The 27,293-nt window shown below is 43.5% G+C and overlaps 1 protein-coding gene across 8 annotated transcripts in view; it reads right to left on the bottom strand.

Annotated features, from left to right (window-relative positions):
- The window catches only part of myt1la (myelin transcription factor 1-like, a), a 75,838-nt gene that overhangs the window by 34,738 nt on the left and 13,807 nt on the right, over positions 1–27,293 (bottom strand). For 7 of the 8 annotated variants that reach the window (XM_037750493.1, XM_037750492.1, XM_037750495.1 and 4 more), the window contains exons 2-9: positions 25,129–25,209; positions 24,971–25,025; positions 23,311–23,344; positions 18,944–19,006; positions 8,586–9,103; positions 5,814–6,447; positions 3,597–4,012; positions 1,284–1,418 (exon numbers count right to left, since the gene is read on the bottom strand). In XM_037750493.1, the coding sequence (XP_037606421.1) occupies positions 1,284–1,418; positions 3,597–4,012; positions 5,814–6,447; positions 8,586–9,103; positions 18,944–19,006; positions 23,311–23,344; positions 24,971–25,025 (1,855 nt within the window). In that variant the 5' untranslated portion in view covers positions 25,129–25,209. The remainder of the gene's footprint in view (positions 1–1,283; positions 1,419–3,596; positions 4,013–5,813; positions 6,448–8,585; positions 9,104–18,943; positions 19,007–23,310; positions 23,345–24,970; positions 25,026–25,128; positions 25,210–27,293) is intronic. The other variant, XM_037750490.1, reaches the window with a different exon arrangement.

Raw genomic sequence — 27,293 nt, forward strand, 5'->3', positions numbered from 1 at the left:
AAATTATTATCCCAACTGTGTCCAATGGAAATTAAGAGTTGAGGAGGCGTTATCCTGATCTGACCAGGAGACAAACTGGAGTTAAAGTCAAGTTTTGGAGCATGAAGTGACACCGATACTGTGTACATTTGGACGTTAAAGGACACACATTGTGGTGTACTGTCAGATAATACGGTGGGGATATACAGGATCTAATTAGTTTTAATGTGAAATAGGCTAAAAGAAGATGACGGTTTCAGATCTACAAACATTTCTCAGAGGCAAAGATGATAAATTAACCTCAGGTGTTGGAGCTAAAGAACCGCAATGACGCGTAACACGGAAAAACGGGAAGTATTTTATTAGTCTGCTAGCCTTGTAGTCACACCAGATAAATAGCCTACAGTAGCTACCTTTATTGTGTTATTTAGCACATATAGCTAGCTGCTTGTGAACAGGTGAAACCAGATACAAACAAACAGTTAAACTCCTTTAATGAGCTGAATCATATGAATTAGAGGTGATTTTATTGTTATGTATCTGCCAGCGTTTTGCCACTGACTTGCTGACGCTTATCTGATGTGTTTTCAGTAAATGGGAAATGTCGTAGCTAGAAATGCCCGATGTATCCGACTCTGAATTATAACGAGGAAACTGAAAAGTTTCCTTGCTAACCCTTGAAGTTCAATCTAATCCCAGCAAACATGTGACGTCAGGAAGACGTTTAGATCATGTCTGTATAACGTCTTTTGGACATCTGGTGGATGTGCAAGTTGGGTTCAATATTTGAACGTCTGGATAGGGACCTTTTTGGACGTCTGTGGACGTGCAGCTCAGGTTGACATCAATAGTTGAACGTTAAAAAGACGTTTAAAAAAGACGTCGCAAAAACGTTCATTCTGGCTCCTCAGTGGACGTCTTCGGACGTCAAAAGAGACGTTAAATTGATGTCTTTTGGACGTGTCTTTGCTTAGTGGGATAGTTTTAGCCTAAAGCTTGATATTAACGTTAGCTATCCTGCTGAACTTCACACATACATACCTTATTTATACATTTCTAATTGTATTTATTACATTACAGTTCCTTCTTTGCCATTTTATTTTGGTATTTTACCAACTTTAACATCTGGGTGTCTAAAGCTCAGCTGAGGTTTAACTCAACCAATCAGATGCCTCTAAAGCAGCTTCACCTCTGAGAACTGATTGTTACTGAAGTATCCTGAGCGAGCTGAAATGACTTGTCAGACTGTTTTTAGTTTTTTTTAAAAGCTGTGTGTAACATGACGTCCAGGCAGTGGGACCTACTCTCAGGTGGGACTCGGTCTTTGTGAGGACACCCGGACAGGCTGCGGTGGTGCGGGTACAGACCCGTCACGTGACCGGTCCCGTCGCAGCCCGGCGTCGGACACTTGCTCTCCTTCTTATCCCCTCTAGAAGAGTCTGGAAAGGAAACACAGAGAGAGATGAGGAGGTGTTGAGCTGACAGGTGACCTGTAGTTCTGCCTTTAAAAGACCAACACGTGAACCAGCTCTGGTCCATGTAGTGTTCAGGTAACCTGGTTCGTTAGAGAGTCAAATAAGTCTGTAGTCATTGATGGCTGTTTCAGGTGGTTGGAGAAGCAATTGACCAATCAGAGCTTTACATGCAGGATTAAGAACGGGTCGCTTATCTTCCCACATAGCTACCGGTCGTGTCTAGAAGGTAAAGCACAAATTGCGACGCTCTTGTCAGATGGTTATGGTTAGGATAGGTCATTGGGCACCAAGTCTCGCGAGAGTTTTTGTAATTTGGTTGTTACGTCGCTCGCTGTGAGAGAGACAGAGAAGGTGGACTAAGTTATTAATAATAATAACTCAAATATCAACGGTATGAATGAAGCTTTGAAGCGTCAAACTATTCGGTAAAGCCCCGATAAATAAATGCGTACTTGTGCACACACGGGACACAACTTTTATAGTATAGTTGTGAGATTATTTTCTCTTTCATTTCTGATATTTTACACATTTTAGTGCATGTGAGTGAATATCGGCATGCAAGTGCGCTACGGAAATTATGCAAATGCATCAATTCAGTTGCCGGAGGAGGAGAGAAACACCGTTAATTGACGCTACTCCTGGCGACTAAAGGGGACGCTTGTCATGAAAAAACATCTATTTGGTTTTCTAAATGTTATTCGATCAATATGACGATACAGGTTTGAGCAGAGTAGGTACAAGTCAGGACAGAATGGAAACATATCATATAAAAATGATGTAATAATTAAAAATTTGGAACCACAGCGTTAAATGGCGTGGGCTATGGCGGCGTTGGTGTTTAGGGTGCAGATCTGGGCGTGGGGATCAGCGGCACTCGGGTCCGCTTCGGGACAGAAATTGACACCTGGAATTGGCCCGAGTTTAATGTCCTCGGTGAGATTCTTGATCGTAATGAAAGCTTTCATGTGGACTAATAAAAACATCCCGCGGGCCAATAAAGGCATCCTCTGTGCTAATGAAGCCATCCGAGGCCAATCTGAATCTGTTGTGAGGCTGATAAACCGCACCGCTCCGACTCCCTCCCAGCGGCGGCGGCGGCGGCGGCGGCGGGGAGGTTGTATTTGAGTGGATTTGGAGAAATAGGCCGCAGATAGCGTCCCACAGATGGATTTGCTCTCCTAACGGGCCGTGCAGATTGCCATTACTCATGCCTGACAAGCCGGCCGTCTGATGTTCCCACACCGGCCTATTTTAACAACATAAGCTGCTGTCAGAAGAAAACCAAGCATCTGCGGACAAAAAAAAAAACACACTGTTTGGTCCTGAATGCAGAAAACGAGCGCCCATTATCTCATCGGCGGCCATGGACAACATTTGTGAAGCAACACGATGGAATTTGAACCGGTTTTAAGGAATCAGGGGGGAGAAGAGACATTAAAGTTACAGTTGTGTGTTTTATTCCTGCTGCAGCTCCGATCGCCTCCGGCTGCTGCAGCCGTGTTGAGGATTACAATAAGTCAGACAGACAAGATAAACTTCCTCCTTGCTGACCCGGGGTCAGATGTTCGGAGTAGAAGCAGATTCAGGTCAAACGTGATGCAAAGAGGTGGAGAGGAAACGTGATGACACGATGACTTTGTGAATACAGTTCATATCCAGCGTTCAGGAAAATGTGCTGTAGAGACAAACAGTGTTTTTATTGTTGGGACTTTTCTCTACGGTTTCAGAGCTCGTTTACTTTTAAAATAGTTCTGTTCAGGTGCTGTGATGTAGTGTGATGGTGTAGAGCTCCACACTGACGGACTGACTGAACTAAATTTGTCTCTGGAAGTCCGGCCGTCGAGGTAAAAATAGTCCTGGCATGAAAAAAAAAACAGTTTTTCTTTCACAGTAAAATATGTGAGTGTCGGACCACGTGGATGAAGAAACTCATGAACACAAAGCTTTGCTTCTTTTACGCTAAACAGCAGCAAATATTAGTAACTTTCACACCCTCTAATTGTGCACAGATACGTCTGTAACACTATATGTGATATTTTCCAGCAGTAATGAACAAACATGGAGAATCAACATATACATACACAACTTTGCAGAATCAATGCTGACACAGTGAGGGTCAGTGTGTGGGTTTTTGCTGCCTACCTTTAGGGTAGTACGACCTCTTCAACCCGTCGTGGTGCATCCTGGACTTGCGCTCCTCGCCGGCGCAGCTCAGCCTCGAGCTATGCTCGCCGTGGCCTCGATGGTGATGGTGATCCCGACGGGGCAGCGAGTGCTCCGAGGCCATGCGGTCCCTCATGACCTTCGCCCTCTCCGATTCCAGGGCGATGGCCTTCTCCAGCAGCGACAGGTTTCCCTTGGCCATGTCAAAGGTCTCGTCGGAGCGGTCGGAGGCCACCGACGTGGTGTCTTCGTCGCCCTCCTGGCTGCAGCTGGTCGGGTAACCTCTGGACCCCGGGCTCAGCTGCTCCTCCAGCTTCATCAGGTTCACCATGTCGGAGTAGCTGCGCTCCAGAGACCGGTGCTCCTCCTGTGCACTCTGCTGGCAGCTGTCGTACCTGAGCCGTGGGCGGGACAGGAAATGACCACCAGTGACAAAATAACTGGAAAACTGTTGAGGTTGTCTAGCAAGTTAGAAAAGGTCAAGATGTGTTCTCAGAGCCTGGAGGTATAACGGTTTGTCCAGGAAACCAGACCCCGTTTAGAGGTCCTGTTCCTGTTCCACTCAGTCACTAATAGAAGTTTGTTATAAAGGCAGCAGTTCAACTATTTGGTAGTCTGAAATTACTATATAATTGAGGGGCCTTTTCTTGACAAGATGGTGACGGCCAAAAACCAACATGTGATGGCCAAAAACCAAGACGGCGACGGCCAAAAACCAAGACGGCGACGGCCAAAAACCAAGACGGCGACGGCCAAAAACCAAGACGGCGACGGCCAAAAACCAAGATGGCGACGGCCAAAAACCAAGACGGTAACAGCCAAAAACCAAGACGGCGACGGCCAAAAACCAAGACGGCGACGGCCAAAAAACAGGATAGTGACGCCATAAACCAAAATAGTGATGGCGAAAAACCAAGACAGTGACGGCCAAAAACCTAGATGGTGACGGCCAAAAACCTAGATGGTGACGGCCAAAAACCAAGATGGTGACGGCCAAAAACCAACATGTGATGGCCAAAAACCAAGACGGCGACGGCCAAAAACCAAGACGGCGACGGCCAAAAACCAAGATGGCAGCGGCCAAAAACCAAGACGGCGACGGCCAAAAACCAAGACGGCGACGGCCAAAAACCAAGACGGTAACAGCCAAAAACCAAGACGGCGACGGCCAAAAACCAAGACGGCGACGGCCAAAAAACAGGATAGTGACGCCATAAACCAAAATAGTGATGGCGAAAAACCAAGACAGTGACGGCCAAAAACCTAGATGGTGACGGCCAAAAACCAAGAAGGTGATGGCCAAAAACCAAGATGGTGACGGCCAAAAACTAAGACGGTAACGGCCAAAAACCAAGACGGTAACGGCCAAAAACCAAGACGGTAACGGCCAAAAACAAAGACGGTGACGGCCAAAAACCAAGACGGTGACGGCCAAAAACCAAGACGGTGACGGCCAAAAACCAGGATGGTAGCGGCCAAAAACCAAGATAGTGACGGCCAAAAACCAAGATGGTGACGGCCAAAAACCAAGACGATGACGGACAAAAACCAAGATGGTAACGGCCAAAAACCAAGACGGTAATGGCCAAAATGATGAACTCGAGGCTTCAGAACAGCAGTCCACAAACCAACGGGTGACGTCACGGTGACTACGTCCACTTCTTATATAGTCTATTTTTTTTGCCTATATTTGTTCACATTTTGGCATCATTTAAAATGTGCCGAATTATCCATTAGCCGCTCCTTTTTGCAGTGTACACATGGATGTACAGACAACGATCAGTGGATTACTGTGACACTGAAGAAAACCTAAAACTGTGATGATTCTCAGGTAACTCCTGGTGTTAAAGGAGCATCTCTTTCTGTGATTTCTCTGTTCAGGCGCTAGTATTTTAATTGCCTCCATGAGTCAGAGCTGTTGACCGTGTTGAAAAAGGGTCCAGATCATACAATAACTAACATCCTGTTGTTTTCAGGCCGCCGTCATGCACCTGTCTCTTTCATCTCAGCTCCCTTCAAAGCCAACCCATTGAGTCACAGTAGAAATGTCAATGGTGATTATGCTAATATGGGTCATTAGCATAAATAATGCTGTAATCTACCCGCTGAACCTTTTCATGACACAAAGGTGGGTGAAAATATGAATATGTGGAGTAAACAACAACACGATCAAAAGACTCTTTGGCGATGCCGTACCTGTTCAGGTGATGCATCATCTGATGTTCCGTTGGGATTTGGAGCTGGTGGTGGAGGGCGTGGAGGGCGGGGCGATCACACGACTGCGTCTCGCTCAGTTTCCGAGCCAGATCGAAGCATTGGTTCCTCAGACACTCCAGACTGCTGAGACACACCTCCTCCTCGCTCTCATCCGCCTGAACCCTGACCCCGACGCCGGGCCGACCGTTGGCGTGGCCGACGTCGTCCATCATGACGCCCTCCGGGTAGCCGTCCTCAGGCAGCATGGCGCCGTGTCCCTGCGCCAGGAGCTTCAGGGAATCTACTGTCTCCCTGACCACGTCGCTGTCCAGGTCCACGCTCAGCTCGCCCTTCCGGTCGCCGTGATTGCTGCCGTCGTACTCGTCGTCGTCTTCGTCTTCCCCGGCGCTGTTGGAAGAGTTGCTGTTCATCTCGGACTCGGTCATGGCCTGGTACGCGGCGTCTTCTGCGATCTTGCCCAGGTTGAGCAGCGACTTGGCGACCAGCTCGTCGTAGTTCTCATAATCCTCTCCGGTGCCGTGACCGGCGCCGATGGCGCAGCTGTTGTTGTTGTTGTCGTCCTTCTGAATTGGAATGAGCTTTGATTGTCCACTGGGTTTGTAGTGGTTCTCTACTGTCAGGGAAGAAGAAAGAACAAACCTCTCAGGCTTCACATCTCAACACAGAACCCGTCTCACATCACCGCCAGTCATCAGCACAGTTTGGCTCAGTCGTCTGCGCCGTAAACAGAAACTGAAGGTAATTGGTCAGAAATAAAAGAGAAAATGTGTTCATTTTGTAGATAATATACCTATCTGTTCATCTGCAGAATAAGAATCCTGCAGATGAAAAGGAGATGAAGCTGGTACAGCCTCTAATAACTCAGCAATGCTGATGAGCCCAGTTTCTTCTCACATATTCCTGAATACATTAGCTGCATCCCTCCCAATTATGATCCACTGTTTACTCACAAAAAACATACAACCCAGAGCTGAGCAGAGCTGAGCAGAGCAGCGCTGCTCTCCCCGCTAAGCCTTGCTGTTGATTTTGGGGACAGAGACGGCGAATGAGAGCAGAGAAATTGAAAAGGGAGGCGTGTGAGGTGCTCCGATTCGGGAGCCATAAATATTCTCAGGAGGAGAAGCCGAGGCAGAGCGCATGTGACACGTCCACCGAGACGAGGAGGCAAACGGGGACGGGAGGGGGGGGGGAGTTAATAACTCAGCAGAGCTCCTCTCCCGATTATTCGTGAGGCGCTGTCAGAAGCGATTGAGGACACGGGGAGTGTTGGGGGGGGGGGGGGGGGGGGAGCAGAGCATCTGGTCTACCACAGATTCAGCTCGCATCACTTTCTCCTCTCCCACTGCAGACCCCAAACACAATGCAGACCCAGACCGGACACCAGTTTGACCCAGAACAGGAACCTGAATATGAGCTCGTCGCTGGCTTCATCATTCAGAGCTCAGAGCATGCTGTATGTTTGGAAAAGTTCCACATTGACTCTGTTCAAACACGATGGGACTCTTGCAGATCGAGCTGCAGTTGTTCAAAGATATTTGAATTCTTAGACTCAGAGACTGTCCTCCCGGAGAACACATCATAAAACTTGACCTATAAACTCTGCTTACATGTTCTTATAAGTGTGGTCTCTGGTGGCCGTGGGAATGATGACAGTAATGCTGTGGATGGATTGTGAACTGCAGCTGGGATGCTGAGAGGGAGACACCGTGGACGGGTCTCCAGTCTGTCACAGACATTATTCACACCTTCTACGGGCCATTTAGAGATGTCAGTTAACCTGAATGTACTCCCAGCCGGCCGGGAGTTTCAAACCCACAACCTTCTCTCTTCTTTGACACTAATTCTTTTACTTTACAAACTCAGTTCTGGGTGCGTTCAGTCTGTATCTGATTGTACAATAGTTTACCCTGATATATAATAATTCTAGGGTCTTTGTACTTGGATTTGGCTTTCAGCACCTCAGAAACAAAGGAGGAAGTTGTACACAGCAAAACTGGAGACCCGGCACACATCCCGACTCCTTCTAACAGTCATCATTGGTTTCTGTTAAAACGATGACCACAATGTTTCTCTAACCTTTGCCAAGAAGCTTTTGTTGTCTAAATCAGTGGTTCCCAATGTGGATGAAGACCACCTAAACCGAGACCAAGTCAAGACCAAGACCTGAGTGTATCGAGACCGAGAGAAGACTAGGACTTTAAGGGGTTGAGACCAAGTCAAGACCAAGACGAAGGCAGGACGAGACTGAGTCAAGATAGAACAATTTAGTGATATCCCCGTAGTTGTGGTCTTGACCGGAGAAAGAGACAAGACCCAGAAAAAATGCGGTCAATTTCGAGATGAGAGCGAGATCTTCAAAAAGTGGTCTGGAGACAACATTGACATGTACTTTGTTTGTTTTCAAGCAAGTACAAATGGAAGAAATAAGTAGTTAAAAATGACCACAATCAATCAAATCAAAACTAATTTTTGATTGCATATTATTCTATATTTATCGTTAGCGAAATTGTCTGCCTACGTACGAGGGATTCACAGGAAACGAGGCGTGCAATGTAATCAGCATTTAAAATACAGGGTGGCTTTTATTGTGAAGCGATAACAGGAAACACGATTTATTGCCACAATGGTTAAAAACACGTTTTCACTTGTAGAGACACCATGAGACAAACTTCTATGAAACGGTGGCGTCTTTGAAAAGACTTTAAACCCACATGATGACAGAAAACAATGCAGGAGAATCAGGCAACTCACCATGTTGACGATTCTCCTCCTCATCCTCCTCCTCGTCTTCCTCTCCCTCATCCTCCTGTTCCTCCTCATCATCACCATCCTCCACTTCTTCCTCCTCCTCATACATCGCCTCATCCTCCTCCTCTTCTTCGTCTTCCTCCACCCGCTGTCCTCCCATTGTCGTGTCCGCTCTCTCCACCTCTACCTCCTCCTCTTCTTCCTCCTCCTCCTCCTCCTCCTCCTCTCCCTGCTCCTCATTGTCCTCTGAGAACTCATCCTCCACGTCGCCGTCTTCATCTCCTTCTCTCTCTTCCTCCTCGTCCTCCTCCACTACCTCGCCCTGCTCCTTCCCTCCCGCTCCCACCTGCATGGCTTCATTCTGGTAGCTGGTGTAGGTGCTGGCGTCCTCCTCCTCTTCCTCCTCCTCCTCCTCCTCCTCCCCCGTGCAGGAGGTGAGGAATGGCCTCCTCTTGGCAGCCGGCTCCAGTGGTTGTTTTTCCAGAGCCTTCCTCTTCTTGGCCAGCGGGCAGCCGTAGACGCTGCAGCGAGACAGAGGACACGTACATGATCAGTAGCCATCTTTGTTCTCTTATTTACTATTTGAGCTTGACCTCACTGTATAAAATGACCTGTGGTGACCTCTAGGATAATCACAGCCTCATGGAACTTTACAGCCACAAGCTAGAGACCTAGAGCATTCAGAGGATGGATGGATCAAACTAGAGACCTAGAGCATTCAGAGGATGGATGGATCAGACTAGAGACCTAGAGCATTCAGAGGATGGATGGATCAAACTAGAGACCTAGAGCATTCAGAGGGTGGATGGATCAGACTAGAGACCTAGAGCATTCAGAGGATGGATGGATCAGACTAGAGACCTAGAGCATTCAGAGGATGGATGGATCAGACTAGAGACCTAGAGCATTCAGAGGATGGATGGATCAAACTAGAGATCTAGAGCATTCAGAGCATGGATGGCTTTCCTAGCTAGATTCACAATAAGGGGGTTTCTGAGCGGTACACACAACACAAGTGCTCGCCATCCAATTGCCTAAAATGCAAATTCTTGCAGAAATCTCCAAAATGTCAAAAGTTTTTGATCCCAAATCACAGCATGTCTTTTTCTATGGTGTTCCTCAAGGTCTTGGACACACAGTGCTGAGCTGCATATCAGATTAATCTTCAGGTTCTCAGCTTTCAGATGATGTACACCACTTCTATGTGACATCTACTGTTGACCTGCTATCTCCTCCTAAAGACCCCCTGGACCCCTCTGAAGAAGACTAAAACGGCTCTATTGTGGGTCTCAGAGGGTTGTGATGATTGAGTGAAACAGTTCTCCTGTATGTATATTGTTGAAGAAGTTCTGCTCTATTGTTACGGCCCTCTAAGCTGTGAGGTTGTGCCTAAGTTTGCTCTTCTCTTGCAGGTGTGTGTAATTGGTAGGCGGGGTCATCCACTCAGGCTGATTGGGAGCACCAGAGCTCCCAGTCACTACATAAACTGCAACCTGAGTCTTCCTGGAGAGACAAAACCCACACTCCACACCACAGCCACATCTCAGCTTTTATGCAATTTGATTCATGTTTTTGCAAAGAAAATCAACTCTCCTTTTATTCGCTGTGGCCCTCAGAGCCGGTCTTTGTGATTTCTGAAATAACCGCTTTTTAAATCTCAACAACAAAGTTCACAGAACACTTTCGTTAAATTATTTGTGATTTCAACGTCCAAAAACAAACGTTTGTGACCTCTAACTACTTATTCTGCAAGTGCATGAGGCTGATTATTGTTAAGATGGAAAAAAATATCAATATGAAACTTTAACTTTGATGTTTCTGTTAGCTTTTAAAACAGCACGTATCAGCCTGGACCCACCTGTAGGCTTTAGATAGACATGGGACTTGTATTTTAACTTGTGTTTTGCTGAACTGGTCAGAGTTGTCACAAAAATAAATAAATCTAAAGTCGTTCTGCCGTGTTGAGAGATGTTTTCTAGCTGAAAGAAAAATGCCTTTCCTCAGATAAATTATCTAAAGGTGTAGGAAAAAAGGAGTCTGATGTCACACTGTTATAATCAGGAGGGTCATCAGTAGGAATGGTTTGCCACTCCCTCTGATGTGTTCAGACATGTGGTGGATTTCTACTCGCCCTCGCTGAGGAGGAGAATCAGCCTCTAAAAAAAACAAAAAACCCAAAGCTTATTCAACCGGGGCATCAATTACGCAAATCCCATAATAGTCATTAACTGTTGGGAAAATTCTGCTTTAATTGCTCCAAAACAGCGAGCACAATTATACACGGCTTTAATGTGGATTTTAGGAAATCAATTAGTCCATTTCCATATGAAAGAGCTTATTTTGTGTTTGGAGGAGGTGACGCTGCTTTTCTGACAGAAAACCGCCGTGGGTTCATCTGACGAAACATTTTAAACAATCCTTCTTTTTCTTTTATTAAGTGTTAGTAGTCGTGTTTCCATTTAACTGTCGAGCAAATTTTAGGCAAACTTTTGAAATGTCGTAAAAAAAAGATATGCGAATTAGACGCGTTTCCATCAACTGGTTTGGAGCGAATAAACTCGGCTACAGTGTAGTTTGGTCAGAAGCTGCCGCTAAAGGCTACAGGCTGTAATCTGCAGTAAACACAGTAGAAGAAGTAGATGTTGCGAATTGGAACCAAAACAAGTCGGCTTGGCCATGTATTCATCTAACCATCTAAAAAAAAAACTGAAGCGAGCAGAAATATTTTATTCGCAATCGTGGAAGTTTTATCCAATTTTGGCCATTTCCATACAGCTTTTCTAATGCGATACTTAAAAATGTGCATAAAATGATGTGACACACGGCTTATGTTTCTATCAATGTTGTCCTGCTACTCAGCTGCCTTCATATAAATTATTCAGTCAGTTAATTTGAGATAACCTCAACTATACCAAAGGCAGTGAAGCGCTGCTGTATTTCTTTTTAAAGTCACAATTTGGTAAAAGAGGGGTAGAGCTTGGGACGTAAAAGCAGCAACCCCCATGACAACACAAAATATATCTCTTCCTAAGCATTGCTATCTCTTTAATAACAATAAAAAACTGCAGGGCAACAGGCAACAAATACTACATGCAAACATGCTCAAAATGAAAATACTAAGAGCTTTCAGTTAATGCTTTTTGACTGATCCCTGAACACAGAAAGTTGCAGTAGTCCAGTCGTGACATTAAGAAAATGTGACGTGTCCTCTTAAACTCAGCAAAACAACACGCGGTGAACGCCACGTAGGGAGGTCGGGTCAAAAAATACCAGACTTTCGCCCAGTTTGTGTCCCGTGTGAAACAAGTCAAAGTTGATTTATTTGGCACGTAACTTCCGAACTTAAGTTGTGTTAAAATACCTGTTACCATATTTACAGGACTTATAGTACAACATTTAGTTGAGTATCATCTGCATATTTGCGGTAACGGATGCTGTGCTTCCAACAGATTTGACCTAAGTAGGAAAACTATAGAGGACCTATGATTGACCCCTGTGGAACTCCACAGGACAGACTAGATTTGAGTGTCAATAAAATCTGAAATCAGCGAGACAAACGTCCAGCTTTAGGAAACACAAGGAAGAAAATTGCATTTGTTATTATATTAGTAAGAAAATGTATATATAATATACAATACAATATATTAATTTAACTATACTAATTAATTACATGAATATGTTCACGATTTGGCAACACTTGATATGTTAGAAATGTTAATTAGAGAGAGAGAAGAAACTGTGATTAAATCTACCGGCGTATAACACTGCAGCATGTCTCTCTACCACACACACCTCTCCTCAAATGACCCCTCCATCTTCTACCTTATAGTGTGTGTGTGTGCGTGTGTGTATATGTGTGTGTGTGTGTGTGTGTGTGTGTGTGTGTGTGACCTCAGCCACCTTGCTGTCTCCCGCCAATTAAAATTCTGGTGGTAATTAAAGCAGATCAGAAACGAGGGAATGCTGCAGACGAGGGCGAGAGACTACGCATGGTAATTATGTGGAGAGAGAGAGAGAGAGAGAGAGTTTCTCTTCTCACTGAGCTGATCTGCTGCAGTCCGATATGATGCAACGTCATTGATTATTGTCGATCGATAACTTATTGGTTGTCTGGATGAAGACCTCGGCTGATGCTAATGAGGACCGGCTCAAATATATACACTAAAATCATATTTGATTTATGTTTTCCCAACATCCGATATTCCTTTTGAAAGATGAGAACCAGCTTCTACAGAGAATGGTGCATTATGGGTTGTTTGCAGTCTTAAAGTCTGTTTCTGTTAGAGTTAGTCGCCTCTAAATGTGCATAGTTAGCCCACTTTAACCTACAGCACCTAGAACTCGATTTCTGTCTCTATGAGGACACCTGGAGTCCATTTTTGTCCCTATGTTGACACCTGGAGTCCATTATTGTCCCTACATGGACATCTACGGTCAATTTCTGTCCCTACATGGACACCTGGAGTCCAATATTGTCTCTAAAAGGACACCTGGAGTCCATAATTGTCCCTACATGGACACCTGGAGTCCAATATTGTTTCTAAAAGGACATCTGAAGTCCAATATTATCTTTAAAAGGACACCTGGAGTCCATAATTGTCCCTAAATGGACACCTGGGGTTCATTTTTGTCTCTAGATGGACACCTGGAGTCCAATATTGTCTCTAAAAGGACACCTGAAGTCCACTATTGTCTCTAAAAGGACACCTGAAGTTCAATATTGTCTCTAAAAGGTAACTTGGAGTCCATTACTGTCTCTACATGGACACCTGGAGTCTAATATTGTACCTACATGGATATCTGAGGTCCATTTTTGTCCCTAAATGTGCACCTGGAGTCAATTATTGTCCCTACATGGACACTTCGAGTCCATTTTTGTTCCTACATGGACATCTGAGGTCCCCTTTTTGTCTCTACATGAACACCTGGAGTCCATTATTGTCTCTAAAAGGACACCCGAGGTCCATTTTTGTCTCTATGAGGACACCTGCAGTTCATTTTCATCTCCAGACACCTGGAGTCCCTTTCTGTCTCTTATAGCATCGTCAACACAGAGAGGTCTTTATGTGTTTAAGGGTGTTTTTAGTCACCAGTCACTTAACTGCCACCGAAGCCTGAAGCATCTTTACTGTTGCTACGGTTACCTGCAGTTTAATATACCTTGAGCTCTTCTTTAGAGCTGAACTACAGGATGTTTGAGGCCCCGGCAGCCAATCACAAAACAGGTATTTTTTTGCGACTGTGGTCTCTTCGTGATCGACCACTAGAAGTAAATTTAAATTGATCCATTTCTAATAATAAACTCTCCACTTCTTCATTAATGAAAATAGAAATTAAAATCATTAACTTAGATGTCTGAAGATTATTTTAAACATCATCACATTTAAATAAAGATGTTGGTGTCAGTGAGGAGAGTGAGACAGAAATACCAGCTGCAGTGTGATAATTACATCTAGGTATGTGTGGTTAGGTGGAATCATTGCCCCCGGCAACGCCACGTGCCAGCACTCATCGCCGTGGCAACGCTTTGGCACCAACAGAGGGGAGTACTGGGAGGTGGTGGTGGTGGCGGGGGGCCGGGGATGTATAAGAGAATGGGTGGTGGCGAGGGGGGGAGGGGTAATGTGGGCGACACGATGTTCACATCCTATACTAGCGGTTGCCATGGGAGACAGGCTGCATCCCTCCTGGTCCTCATACTGCAGCATCCGTACGGTGCTGTCGCCATGGTGACATCCTCCAGAGAGAGAGAGAGAGAGAGAGAGAGAGAGAGAGAGAGAGAGAGACAAAGGAAGGTAGGGGAGGAAGAAAGAAAGAAAGAGGGGGGGAGACAATGACTTTGAACCCCCCCCTCCATCCTCCCTCCAACTCATTCAGCCACACAGCTCCGACTGAGTCTCTGCTTCATGAAGTTATAGATCCCAGCAGGAAGAGGTGGAGGAACGTTGTGATTGGCTCTCAGACCACAAGGTATTTTAGGCTAATAAGGACAATAGGCGCCTATATTATATTATTGTCAATAAATTACATGAACAGATCCGTCAGACTCCAGACTTCCACCGCATGCCGACGGTATAATATAGAGGATTCATTGATGCTGTGTTCTGATGCTCTGATACTCACTAACTGTATAAATCAAACAGGAGTTTAGGACCTGTGGCTAGAGGTTACTGACGACTTTATCCAGCGATATCTCTGTCAATTTTACTACTGATGAAAAGATAAACACACAGATGGAAAGCTGAAAATCTTGCCGTTCTAACGTTGTATTGGTTGTCATTCTATCATGAAGGCAAGGGGGGTGAAGTTTGACCCTGAATTGATCATGCTCCTTTTATGTGGTTTTCGCCTTTTTCTGTTGTTAAAATCTTTTAAAAAGCACCCTTAAAAAATAAAGAGATAATAAAAACCAAAACTACAGTAATGTCCCCAGTTAAGTTCAGTCAACAAAACCACTTAGTTAGGTTTAGGAAAAAAACATCATGGTCATGCTTAAAATAAGGACAGATAATACGTCACAAACCTATAACTTACAAAACAAAACAGCGGTCTCCTGGTTGAAAATCCCGCGTTGTCCTCCTCTCCCACGGATATTTGTATGTAATCCACATAATTGTGAACCGGTAAGTATAAAGAGAGGCGAATGCCACAGTGGATGGTGGACTTTCACCAGGAGACCGCTGTTGGTGTCCCGTGTGAAACCAGAAGTCAACGTTGATTTATTTGTTACATAACTTCCGGTCTCAAGTTAGAGCTCTTCCTGAGGTATTTTAACCCAAACCACCATCCTTTCTTACTTACTACAAACTAAGTAGTTTGTTGCCTAATCAAGTCGATCTTTTCCTAAACCTAACTAAATTTTATTTTGAAAAGACTGGAGAGAAAATTGACACATGCGTCACGTGTTGTTGAACATTTGTAGGAAAACGTACAAAAAATACGTTGTTGTAAGTCGTGCTGAGCGTCACAAAAAAAAAGGGAAATTCGTATCAAATAGATTAAATTTCCCAAACTTCCAGACTGTGTTGCCATAAATAGTCTCTCTAACTTAAGTGTAGTATATTTACATGGATGCGTTTGCATAGCAGTCACTACAGACTATACATGGCGTACAAATGACACGCCAAAAGCAAGAACGTCGTTGTTATTGAACGCTAAATGCCTCGCGAATCATCGTGTCGTTCTTGCCTGGACCTTTCTCTGCAGGCTTCTGCACACGCTGAGAGGAAACTGACTCTGGGGAAGACGCTTATGTCAAATAAAGAAAGTTAGACACGAATGATTAATGTTTGGTGGAGTCGGAGGAAACTTCTCAACCTGTATAGAAAGGAATTTAAAAAAAAGAAAAAGTGATTGTGCAGATGCTGTGTTCTCCCTCTCTGCTGTGTCTCTGTGAAATCAGACGTTTGTGTGTACTGTACACTCCTGTGATCAGCTGATGATTAACTGATTAAGTGATTCAGCCGTCGTTTCCTCGGAGAGGGAGACATCAGACGACCTACTTCTTCCTCTCTCTCTCTCTCTCTGTCTGGATCTATGAGTTTCTGTCTTTCCTTCTCTGTCACTTCAGTAAATTTGTCAGCACGACTGTTTATGAGAGACGATGAAAGGGAAGACGGTCCTGCGGTGAGATTGTTACCGCTTGTTTCCACCGTCAAGAAAGAACTTTGAGCCTCGGCTTTTTAAGCCAACATGGATGAGAAGTCCTCAAAGTGTTCGGAGAAAACATGAACAGTTTTGTGACACCTGGGCAACTCCGTCTGCTGATGACGATCATGTGATGATCAAAAGAAAGAATCATAAAGAAACTCACAAACACTCTGTCTTTATCCTTTTAAAGATGTGAATATCAGAGCTCTTATTGTGGAGTTTGACTCTCCGAACGCCTGATGCAGAATTTTCCTGAGAGTCTCGGTGCCCTTTTGCAGCACCATCAGTGTGCTCTGCCAGCGATTCGCCATCCTGCCCTTCTCATTATCTCTCCGTTACCTCGGGCGTCAAACCACCGCTGTCCTGAGCCGTGCAACCTCTATGTGCCAGCCTCCCACGCACACCAGCCTCCATAGAGATGCTCCAAAATAACCTCAAAACATCTCGACGAGTGCTTTGATTTCATAATGGAGGTTTAAATCTGATTGTTTGACTTTAAATACGCCAAATAAAAAACACGTCCTCCTCCACAGCCTCCTATTCAGCCTTCAAATGATATTTTAAAACCTCTGTGGTCCACTTCAACGTGCACCTGCTTTGAAGTCACCTGTTTTATATGATTCGTGATGTTTCGACCTGGATTTGTGCAGATTGTTGTAGAAAAATAAGATCATATTTAGACTTCAGATTTCAGCACTGGACTCGAACTGAAATTACTCGTACAGAGCGTCACTTTTTGCCGCGACCCCCTGCGTTTGTTGGTAATTCACCGTTTCCAAAAGGCGACAGATCTGAAGCAGAACCCATCCAGCAGTCCAAACCCCCCCTCGGGCGGCAGGACGGACAACCATCGGTCGCTGTGACCTGCAGCCGTCACAGCTCCAGACTCTGCCTGATTGGTTTTCTATCGGCGGCCCTGTGACAGAGCGCCGGATTTACTGAGCTGGAGGCTGCGACCTGCAAACGCTGCCAATCCAGGAGGTTTTCAAAGCGTGACGTGAGCTCATTTATTGTCGGTACGATTCGGTTTCTGAGCTGCTGAGTGAGACGTTTGAAACCTGCGGCGCCACAGCCAACCCCACAGCCAACCCCACCCACCTAATAGTTTATTTTTTTACAAGAAAAGTCTGAAATGTTTTCATTATTTGACTTTTTTTTTTTTTTTACTTTTTGTTCATTTAGTTCTATTTTCTGTAATTGTTATCTCTCTACATGATGATCTGAATGTTGCTTCAAACAAAAAAAATAATAAATCCACTTTATTCTAAAGGATTTTACACAGCGGGGGCGTGACGAATAAACAACACGAAAATACGAAATTCCAGCCCCGAGCCGCACAGTAGTTTGTGAAATAGTCACGAAATTGTATGTATTTATTTGTGTACATAGACATAAATATCAATTTTTTTTTCATAATGGTCAACACAAAATCAATTCATATTTAATCCAAGTAATTGTGAATCAGGAAGTATAAAAGGCGGCAAACACCGCGTAGGGAGGAGGTGGACGGGTGGGTCAAAAAATGCAGGACTTTTCCCCGGGAGGCCGTAGTTGGTGCCCCGTGTGAGGCCAGAAGTGAACGTTGATTCATTTGTCACGTAACTTCCAAACATAAGTTACGGCACTTCCGGAGACATTTTAACCCAAACCACCATCTTTTCCTAAACTTAACTAAGTCGTTTTATTTTGAAAAGACTGGACATTCGAAGGAAAATGCACAAAAAATACTTTGTTGAAAGTTGAGCTGCGCGTCACAAAAAAAGAGAGAAATTTGTGTCTATGTGCACAAATCAAATCAAATAGATTACATTTTGTGATTCTTTCACAAACTGCCGCGGGGACTGAGTTTGAAATTCTCACCTGCAAATGTTATATGTCTAGGGCTTTTATTGTGAAAATAAGAACAGAAGAAGTGGATTGCGTTTGTCAAGGTTGAAAGGAGTAATAAAGTTTGCCGTCTTGGTTCGGACTACGGAGCCTCCGTGTTGTTGTTTCATAAATACGGACACAACTCAACCCGCTCCGCACAACATGATTGGTTGATGCTGTTATTCGCTGTGCGAAAGCTGTGCGAAAGCTCAGAAAATGGACCTTGTTCCGGCAAAAAAATGACACTTTTCACTGCGTAATAATCTGGATGGGTTTCAGAAAGTGTTCATGACAAAAACAACGGTTAAAAAAAATATATTGATGTGCATGTTTTTGTGCCCAAAAAGAGTCAAATTTGTCAGAATCAGTCTTTATAGTCTAATTTGTTATAATTATATATCCTTGTCAGGTTGTTAAATCTGTAAAAGAAAATACCAGAAAAAATACCCAAGACATGACCATGGTGTCCTCGATGTGTGGACCCGACCAGCCTCTAAATGCCACAGAAAGAATTCATCCTTTTTAACACGATGCATCAGATCTCATTTTATAGCCTAAACTTTAAGACGACCTTGGACCTCAGCCAACGCTTCATCCAGAATTAAATCATTTCTTAGACCTAAAAAATACTTTGAGCACAAGAAAATGATTCTACAGCAGCAGAGAAAACCAGAAACACAGCGGTATTAAAGAAGAACATTATAACCAAACAGTTCTACAGGAAAATGTCCTTAATATCCTTCCATCAAAAGTTCCTTCGACACCTAGAAATCATCGACTCAAAGAGCTGTCTAAACGATAACTTCATTATCAGAGTACAAAGTACGTTGAGGGGTTCGTACCTGCGGTGTCTGGCGTACTTCCCGCTGACGTGACCGCTGCCATCACAGCCCGGCGTGGGACAGCTGAGGAGGAAACACACACATGGTCAGGACACAAAGAAAGAACGTAACATAAGTACAGAAAACACATCACAAACATCACTAAAGAACACGTGATAAACGTCAGTAACATATAGCTTACAAAATAAAACACCTTGTCCTGGTTGATGTTCCCTTCCCGCCCACCATCAGCAGTCTTCCTCTCTTTTTATTCTACGTCACTAGCTCTCAGTGTAGCATATTTACGCAGGTGTTTATTATATTTTAATATTATCATTTAATATTTTTCAGGCACCATAGACATACAGGAGTTCTGACCAACAACAATTTAACCAACGTTCTCAATCCAACCCGATCTCACAGGAAGGCGCATAAATAGCACGACATTACAAATACATCCGGCGTGTCAAGCCGACGCATTTTAGACTTTTCGCTTGTCATTTGTACGCCACGCAACAAAACTACGGTAACGTCCGCAGTTAAACGTCATGCTTGGGCTTAAAATAAGTACGTAAACTAAGTAAAATATGAACGGAAACAATGTTACCCAAGTACGGAAAACAAGTCACAAATGTCACAAAAAAAAGTCACAAACGTCACCGAAATCACGTCACAAACGTCACCAAAAACACGTCACAAACGTCACCAAAAACATGTCACAAACGTCAACAAAAACACGTCACAAACGTCACCAAAAACACGTCACAAACGTCACAAACGTCACCAAAAACACGTCACAAACGTCACCAAAAACACGTCACAAACGTAACTTACGAAATAAAACACCGGCCTTGAACACCGGTCTCCTGGTTTAAAGTCCTGTGTTTGTTGGACCCATCCCTCATCACTTTTTATTCTACGTCACTAGCTGTAAGTGTAATATATTTAGGTGGATGCGTTTACATTGCAGTCAGTCCAGACTACATGGCGTACACATGACACGCCAAAAGCAAGAACGGCGTTCTAAATGCACGCTTTTTCCTTATGCTTTATCGTGTCATTCAGACAGCCTGTTGAAGCGTCGGGCCGCTGACGTGGCGTCGGTATTTGACGAGTTGGGATGTGTTAACCCTGACCATGAACCAACACCAACGTTGCCTCTTGTGTTGCTGTTTTCAGTCTTCCAGACTTCCTGTTAGCCTGAGGTTAATAAATATGAGACTAGGTTAAACGGGTCTTTCTGTAGTCCAGGTTGCAGATGAGCGTGATGCTATAGAGATGTGAGTGAAGTGGAGGAAGCGTCTCATTCAGCAGCAGGTTGAAGTGCTTCTGTCTGGATGTTGTTGTTGTTGTTGTTGATGTTTCTGTATCGCGGCTGCAGTCGGCAGCAGATTCCTCCGGAGCTCTGAGTCACTCCGCTGCAGCGTTCAGGCCGCTCTGCCCCGAAGACACGCAGACTGCCAGCCGACGCACGCCGCCTGGCTTCAGGGACTCCACACCCACGACCTCTGACCCCCCCCACACACACTGCAGAGCTCCACCCACCTCCACCCAACATCACCTGATCCACACACCCCGTTACTGCAGGCTAAAAACAGAGCTGCACCGAGATACTGTACATGGGAGGATTTATAACATCACGAGTGCAGGGAGAGGGAGAGGAGGAGGAGGAAGATAAGGAAGGAGATGAAGGAGATGAGAAAGAGGAGAAAGAGGAGAAAGGCAAGGAGGTAAAGGAGGAAGAGGATGAGGTAAAAGAGGATAACGGCAAGGAATATAGAAGGAGGAGGAGGACGAAGAGGAGACGAAGAAATAGAAGCATTGGGAGAAAGAAGGAGAAGAGGAGAGAGCCAAAGTATCGTAGAAAGAGGGGAAAGAACAGGAGGAAGAGGAGAGGAAGAAAAGACATGATGAGGAGGAGGAGGAAGAACAAGAGGAAGAGGAGAGGAAGAAAAGACAATTTGAGGAGAGAGAGAGGAGGAAAAGTGAGGAAGAGGAGGCGGTTCGTTCAAGGTTAGGCGGCTCATCAATCAGTCAGGAAGCAGAGACTGATTGGGTTGTATTGATCCCAACACAGCTGCGTGCGTGTGTGTGTGTGCGTGCGTGCGTGCGTGCGTGCGTGCGTGCGTGCGTGCGTGCGTGCGTGCGTGCGTGCCAAACAGACTTTCCAGTCATGCGTAAAATTCCCAGAATGCCTCAGTGCAACGTTTAAACCCTCCTCCTCTTCCTCTTCCTCTTCCTCTTCCTCATCAGTCTCCTCTGCGGAGGGAAACTTCCTCTCGTTTCCAAAGCAACTGAATATTTGTCAGTCAGGAAGTTTCAGACTCCAGAGTTGTTTGTCTCGGGGTACGCGCGGCGCAGACAGGACATGTTGTTTACAGTAAAGCGTTGACCTGGATCCGACTGAGTTCAACCGTAATCTGCTGCACACACCGATATTTGTCAGTTTTACTAAATGAGATTAAGTGAAGCAGAAACACACACAGGTAGCGGTGATATTCAGCATTTACTGTCAGCAGCTGCTGTCGCTGCGTTTCTCCAGTCAGGACGCAAAATGTAGTAAATCATGAAAACGAGATGAATTATTGGTGGAATTAGACTGAAAGTGGAAACCGTGGGGAAACATATTAACGCGCTGCTGACCCGCTACTGGATGATGGTATGCCTTCGAGCTCAGCTCCCTCTTCGGCTCAAAATCTGGTATCACTTCTGCAATTTCTGCATCAATCCACCAATAAATCTCAAGCAAATCCATCGTTTTGGAGAGTACCACGGTTTCAAACGTGAATGTGAACTAAGACTAAACCAGCGGTCAGCAACCTGCGTCTCTGTAGCGCCTCTCCAGCGGCTCCCTGGGGACTTTTAGGCTGTTTTTTTGTTTACATTTACATTTTTATTTATCATTGTTGTAGGTCTATGGTACGACGGAGTATTAGGGCCACATTGAGGGAAAAAAAATAAATCTGATATTACGAGAATAAAATCATAATATTATAAAGTAGTAATTTTACGTGTTATTTTCTTTTTTTCTCATAATGTTACGACTTTTTTGTAGTAAAGTTATGACTTTATTCTCGTAATATTCTGACTTTATTCTGTAAATCTCAGATGTTTTTTCCCTCAATGTGGCCCTAATACTCCGTAGTACATTGTCTCTTTGGCCCTCACTGCATTAGACTTATATACTATATACTTAGACTATAAACTGTGTTACCTTCATCACAATGATCACATGTTTTGCGGCTCCAGACAGATTTTTTTTTTGCCTAAAATGTCTCTTTTGATAGTAAAGGCTGCTGACTGCTGGACTAAACAGAACTCTATCATCTGCATAAAAGCAAATATTTAATCCAGTGGTGTCTTTGTAAGTTGCTATACTTTAACTTCTAGCCTATTTATTTTACTTTAAATACATGTTTCTGACATTTCCAATGCACAGCATCTTTTTATTTCGCAGTATTGCTGCTCTCAGGACTCCTACGTCTTTCTTATTGTTTCCTTTTCCCTCCTTTTCCTTGTGCCTCCTCGTCTCCTCACGCCTCGATCCTCTGGCTTGTGACCCAGAAATCAATCAGTTCAATCAATATAATAAAATATATAAAGATTATAATATATATATATGTGTGTGTGTTAAAAAAAAATCTATGACATCCATACATTCTTGTCACGTTATTCCACGTTGTGAATTGAATTAAAAGTAAAGATATACGTTGTCGTTAACACTGTTCTGCTCATCTGAGATAATATAACACATTAACACTGGACAGATGATGCAGCTGTGACAAACGTCATATTTAATTGACGTCGCTTTAAAATGACGGCTCTGAGGAAACGATGTCTCGTTTGTTAAAAGCCTGTTGCCTTGACTCCTCTCTGCTCGCATCTCCCCGTGGGCGGGATGAAGACATGAGGAGAGGAGGCGAGAAAAGGAATCAAGGATGTACAAACTGGGGGCCCAGTGTCATTGTTGTCAGACAGTTTTTCCTTGTTTACAAAGTTTAAAAATGTGCCTTCATATTTGTAGTTATGTAATTAGCTATTAAGCTCACAGCTTATGGAACGACAAGGGACATTTAGTCCCTGAGTTTGTCCTCAAGACAACGCTTCTCTCCGGCCTTGATGCCTTTTGTTTACTGGGTTACTTACAGTATGTTGCTTTAAAGGCTACAGTCACGGTAAAAACAAAGTCTCTAGTGTGCAATAAATATCACAGATTACATGAAACATCGTAACATGTCTGCAGTTTTCTCTGCAAGATGTGCACTGATACATACGGTGCATATGTTAGGTAATAAATCCCCACGCCCGGAGGTGAGCCAAACTACAATAAAAGTCACAAAAATAATCTGTGACAAGGTGCAACCTTTGAGAAGCAGAGGTTTACCTACCTGAATAACTCCTGTGTCACTGCTTCCACGGCGGCTTCAGACAAGAGACAAAACAAAAAGATTCATGTTATAACTTCAACAATCTGCAGTGAATCAGTGATAAACTTTTAATAATATATATTATATTTGTTGTACATGGCGTTTCACACAATGTGCATTAGTATTAAGACAATATGTGTTCAATATGATGTTCGTTCAACATTATCAAGAAAAGTTAATAGGGCGCTATGCTATGCTGTTTATGCAGATCGGAATCAGCTTGATTGTCCAGAGGTCTGTAATATGAAGCAGGATTTGGCGTTAGCGAGGTAACTTCAGGGTTTAACCCTTTAGTTTTTTTCCGTCCTACGAAGGTGGATCACTTCTTACCGGGGTAGATCGCCATGGTAACTGAGAGATCAACTGGTATAAAAGCAACGCCTACTGACCAATCAGAGCTCGGTGTGCAGATCGTATGTTAATATCACACAAATACAAAGAAGTTGAAGTCATAATCAGACTAAAAACAACACAGTTTAAACTGACAGATGGAGGAAGGACAGCTGGATTTATGCTGCGGGTGTTTACCTCTTTAAATTATATTTTTATATTTATTTTTGTTTACTTGGTCTTGAGTCCGTTTCCCAACGCCGGAGACGGGACGCAGCTGAATGAAGGTTGAAATAGTCACACACGCCATGATGTTGTTAATGGGCGTAATGAAGTGCAATCCATTCAACCATAACACATCTAAAAGCTATTTATATTTAGACGACTATATCTGACTTTTGAGTGTTCCGTTAAATTAATTAAGTATGTTAATTTACGCATTCACACATCGGGAGTTTTTTCTTTCACCAGCTGTTCTTCCTGCATTTGGCAGCTTCAGCTGTGTTACTGTTAGTCTGATTAAGTGTTTAACTTCTTCGTATTTGTCTAATATAGTTTACTCTTCCTTTGTAAAATGTGCCGCTCTGCCTATCTGCAGTCTGTAGACTAGTCCATGTCAGTGATTGGTCAGATACTGTAAACACCGCCCCGTTCATGTGAACGCGCTCACAGCCGGACAGAGAAACCCTGGGTTGATTTACAGATTTGATAACCAGCGTCGTAGGACCGCTAAGCGTGATCTCGTTTGTTAGGGTTAGTTAAACCAGGTAAGGATAAGACAAGTTCATCATACCCAGGGTGGGTAGGAACTGGCTTCGTAGTAAAGGCGTCCGGTATGAGTAGTAGACCTACACACATACTGTCGGCTACCAGCAGTCTGACTCCAGTTGTTTTTCTCTCATTGTACGACGGAAATAGCTAAAAACAAGGTCAACAAAGCTGAACAAGAGTGAGGAAAGAAGATAAATGTAAATGTCAGGTGCCTGTAACATCCCCTCTGATGATGATGATGATGATGAAGGCTTGTAGGATTTTAAACTGTGGTGCATGGCCTATTTTGGTGTCCGTCTGCCTTTCAGAATCTTCTAAGTAGATGTTTGGTGTTGGACGGGACAGGCCCACCTCATTTTCTCTGTGCCCCCCCACTCTGTGATTTCTGCCTACGCCACTGCTAGCAGCGGTGTTCTCACGACTCAAACGCCGAGCATATCGTGTACACGACTTCCTGTGTCGTAACCACGAGTTTACGACGTCCAGCATTAGAACAGAAAGCATATAAACAGGTTCATACCTCTGACTCCTTTGGATCGTGTGCGATGGCGTTTTTTAACCGCATTCACCTCCATCTGAAGAGGACAAGTCAACACAGAACGTGTCACATGATTAAATGTGTTTACCACCGATAGAAGATCCCTTCTGACACAAACACCAGCTGGTTGTGACCTTTACCTGGTCAGAGCTCGGGGGTCCTGTAGCTGAAGAGTCTTTGTACCAATCAGAGTTTCAGAAGCCGTCTTCCAGAGTCATGATCTGCAAAAACAATAAAACACAGAAACGTCGTCAGGTTCCCGTCGCAGCTCTTTATTCTGCTTATGTTTCCTTGAGCAAGATGCTGAACCCTGGCCTGCTCTCCTCCTGTGTGCAGCTTCTGAACATTTTTATCTCTGTGAAATATATAAATATAATATTTTAATGGCATTTCAACACCAGAGAGACTCCTGCCAAATACCATTTTCAAATTTTTTGGGGTGGATATTTTAAAATGTGACATGTCATTTCATTCAGGATTTACAGACTGAAAAGATTTACAGCATTTCATTCACTCAGTCAATTAGGTGTTTCTTTGGAGAGGTTTTACAGAGTCGCTGCTAAAAACATTTTAGTGATCCGCAGCATAGACGGCAAATAACCCATAATAAGGCCAACAACATGGATAAAAGAAATCCTTTACAGCATTTATCTTACTCCTGAAAGGACGGGTTGCTTCAAAGGACGAGACGTCTTCGTACAGAGAACGACAAGATTTGAAACTTATGACTAGTAGAATCACATTTCATTTAATTTGTAGTACCAGACTCCAAATACAGTCAGACATTTGAGCTATAGAGTTTCATTTTAGGAATTCATAATGCTGCAAACACTCCCAACAAAAAAAAATAATGTGAATAACAATAATTAATACAGTTGTGAAGTGAAGGGATGGACTTTGGACATCCAGGTTTCTAAAAATAAAATAATCTTATTATATATTTTTTTGTGACGTTCAGCACAACTTTGAATATATTTTTTGTGCGTTTTCCTACGAATGTTCAGCAACAAGTGACGCACATGTCAACTTCTGCTTTTCACGATTATGTTAAATACACGCTAACTGATATAAGATAAGATAGAACTTTATTAATTCTGAAAGAAATTCTTGTGCCAGAGATTGCTCAAAAATTACAACAAGTTCAAGTGTATAAAATAAAAAGTACTATTTCTAGCACCAGTGCCTAAAAGAATAACAATAAAGTAAGATACATTTAGTAAAATGAGTAAATAAGATAAGTTAAAAAAGATTTTAAAAAAAGTTAAAGTTAAAAAAACAGAAAAGAAGTAACATTACACATGATGAACAGTGATATTGCACATGAGAATGGAAAAAGTAGTATTGCACATGATATTGATATTATTGTTGTTCTCAGTGTGGCCGGTGTTTTCAGCCGTCCTTCCTGCAGAAGAAGGAGGAGTTATATAGTCTGATGCCCACCGGTAGGAAACACCTCCTGTGGCGTTCTGTGGTGCATGTATTGTAGAATATAGAGCAGGGGTCAGCAACCTTTACTATCAAAAGTCTGAAGCCACAAAACATGTGATCATTGTGATGAAGGTAACACAGTTTATAGTCTCAGTATATAGTATATCAGTCTAATGCAGTGAGGGCCAAAGAGACAATGTACTACGGAGTATTAGGGCCACATTGAGGGAAAAAACATCTGAGATTTACACAATAAAGTCAGAACTTTACGAGAAAAAAAGAAAATAACACGTAAAATTACTACTTTATAATATTATGACTTTATTCCTCAATGTGGCCCTAATACTCCGTCACACCGTCGTACCATAGACCTACAACAATGATCAATAAAAATGAAAATGTAAACACAAAACATTTATTAATTTCAAGTAATTATTTTATAAATCCACAGAGAGCCACTGGAGCGGGGCTGAAGAGCCGCAGGTTGCTGACCCCTGATATAGACCAATTATAGTGCATAGTGAGTATAGCTATGAACAGTGTGTGAGAACAACCTGCTTCAGAACATAAAGGAAACAGTAGAGAAACATCTTTGCTTCTTTGTACCAGGTTAAATGAGCTCTGCAGATGAACCCTACTTGCTATAAATGTGTCTGAAACTATTCCCTCGTGTTCACTCAGCAGTAAATTGAGATTTTGGACACTTGTTAATCATCGTCATCATTAAGACCACTGTAATGTTAATACATTACATTACTGTAATGTTAATACATTACAGATGCCAAATAAAACCACTGCATTTTTTTGGCTCTTTTTCAAAATTTTAAATAACACAAAAATCTCCCGAGATCTCTGTTTGGGAGCGTTTCGTTGCAAA

The sequence above is a fragment of the Sebastes umbrosus genome, chromosome 18, assembly GCF_015220745.1.
Source record: "Sebastes umbrosus isolate fSebUmb1 chromosome 18, fSebUmb1.pri, whole genome shotgun sequence".
NCBI lineage: Eukaryota > Metazoa > Chordata > Actinopteri > Perciformes > Sebastidae > Sebastes > Sebastes umbrosus.